Source organism: Terrapene carolina, unplaced genomic scaffold (assembly GCF_002925995.2).
Source record: "Terrapene carolina triunguis isolate 2854851 unplaced genomic scaffold, T_m_triunguis-2.0 Scaffold113, whole genome shotgun sequence".
In the NCBI taxonomy this organism is placed as follows: Eukaryota; Metazoa; Chordata; order Testudines; family Emydidae; genus Terrapene; species Terrapene triunguis.
Genome location: NW_020664464.1, coordinates 19,340,611 through 19,341,453, shown reverse-complemented (window position 1 = coordinate 19,341,453; position 843 = coordinate 19,340,611). Strand labels below are relative to the sequence as shown.

The 843-nt window shown below is 66.7% G+C and overlaps 1 protein-coding gene across 1 annotated transcript in view; it reads right to left on the bottom strand.

Annotated features, from left to right (window-relative positions):
• The window catches only part of ISCA1 (iron-sulfur cluster assembly 1), a 9,297-nt gene extending 8,551 nt beyond the window's left edge, over positions 1-746 (bottom strand). The window contains exon 1 of the mRNA XM_026652396.2: positions 449-746. Within this exon, the coding sequence (XP_026508181.1) occupies positions 449-529 (81 nt within the window). The 5' untranslated portion in view covers positions 530-746. The remainder of the gene's footprint in view (positions 1-448) is intronic.
• Between the last annotated feature and the right edge of the window lie 97 nt (positions 747-843).

Sequence of the window (843 nt, the reverse complement as noted above, 5' to 3'; positions counted from 1 at the left end):
TGACAGCTCCTTTAAAGGTAAGTGAAAGCCAAGAGTCTCGTGTAATCTCGTGATTCCAGGAGCAGGGGCTTTACGGAAAACATCAAATATCGTCAACCTCGCAATAAAACCTCGACAGTCGGCGACCCAGGATTCATCCCAGCGCGCCCGCCCCGGCTCTCGCCTGCGACCCAACCGAGAGCGCTGGCCAGGCCCGCAGGCGAACAGCCCGGCCGGGAGGGGGCTCCGGTCATTTGCTCCCTCGTGTCCGGAGACCCCCCGGACTGCTGCTCAGTACAGGCCCTGGAACCGCTCTTCACCGCGGCAGGGGTCTGGACAGCCTCGCCCGGAGACGCGCCCCACACCCCGCCAGGCACCGGCTCCGCTCACCGCCACCCCGCGGCCCCGCAGCCCTGGCCCTGGGGCTAACAGCCGCCGCGAGCGCGGCGCAACCCCCCGCGATACTCACCAGAGTAAGGGCGGCCCGGGTGGCCTGTATCTTCCTCTTGCTCACGGCCCGGACCGTGGCTCTGACCACCGAGGAGGCCATTCCGCCCCTCAACCGCGTCCTCTCCTGTTGTCCATGGGCCCAGGGCAGTGCGTTCTAGTTTGCCTCTAGTGTCATGGCGGCCGGAGTGTGATGTCATCGCTGCGCGCCGGGTAGGTTGAGGTGCGTGATGACGGAGGGGGAGCGTTTCCGGAAGGGCTGCCCGGACGGGTTTGTGCAGGACTTCAGGCGCTTCCGCCTCGAGTCGGCACAATGAAGAGGGAGCAATAACCGGAAGAGCCGAGGGTGAGTGTCGTTCCCGGGGCCGCGGCTCTGCTCGAGCCCCTCCCACGACCCCTCCGCGGCTGTTGGGCTCC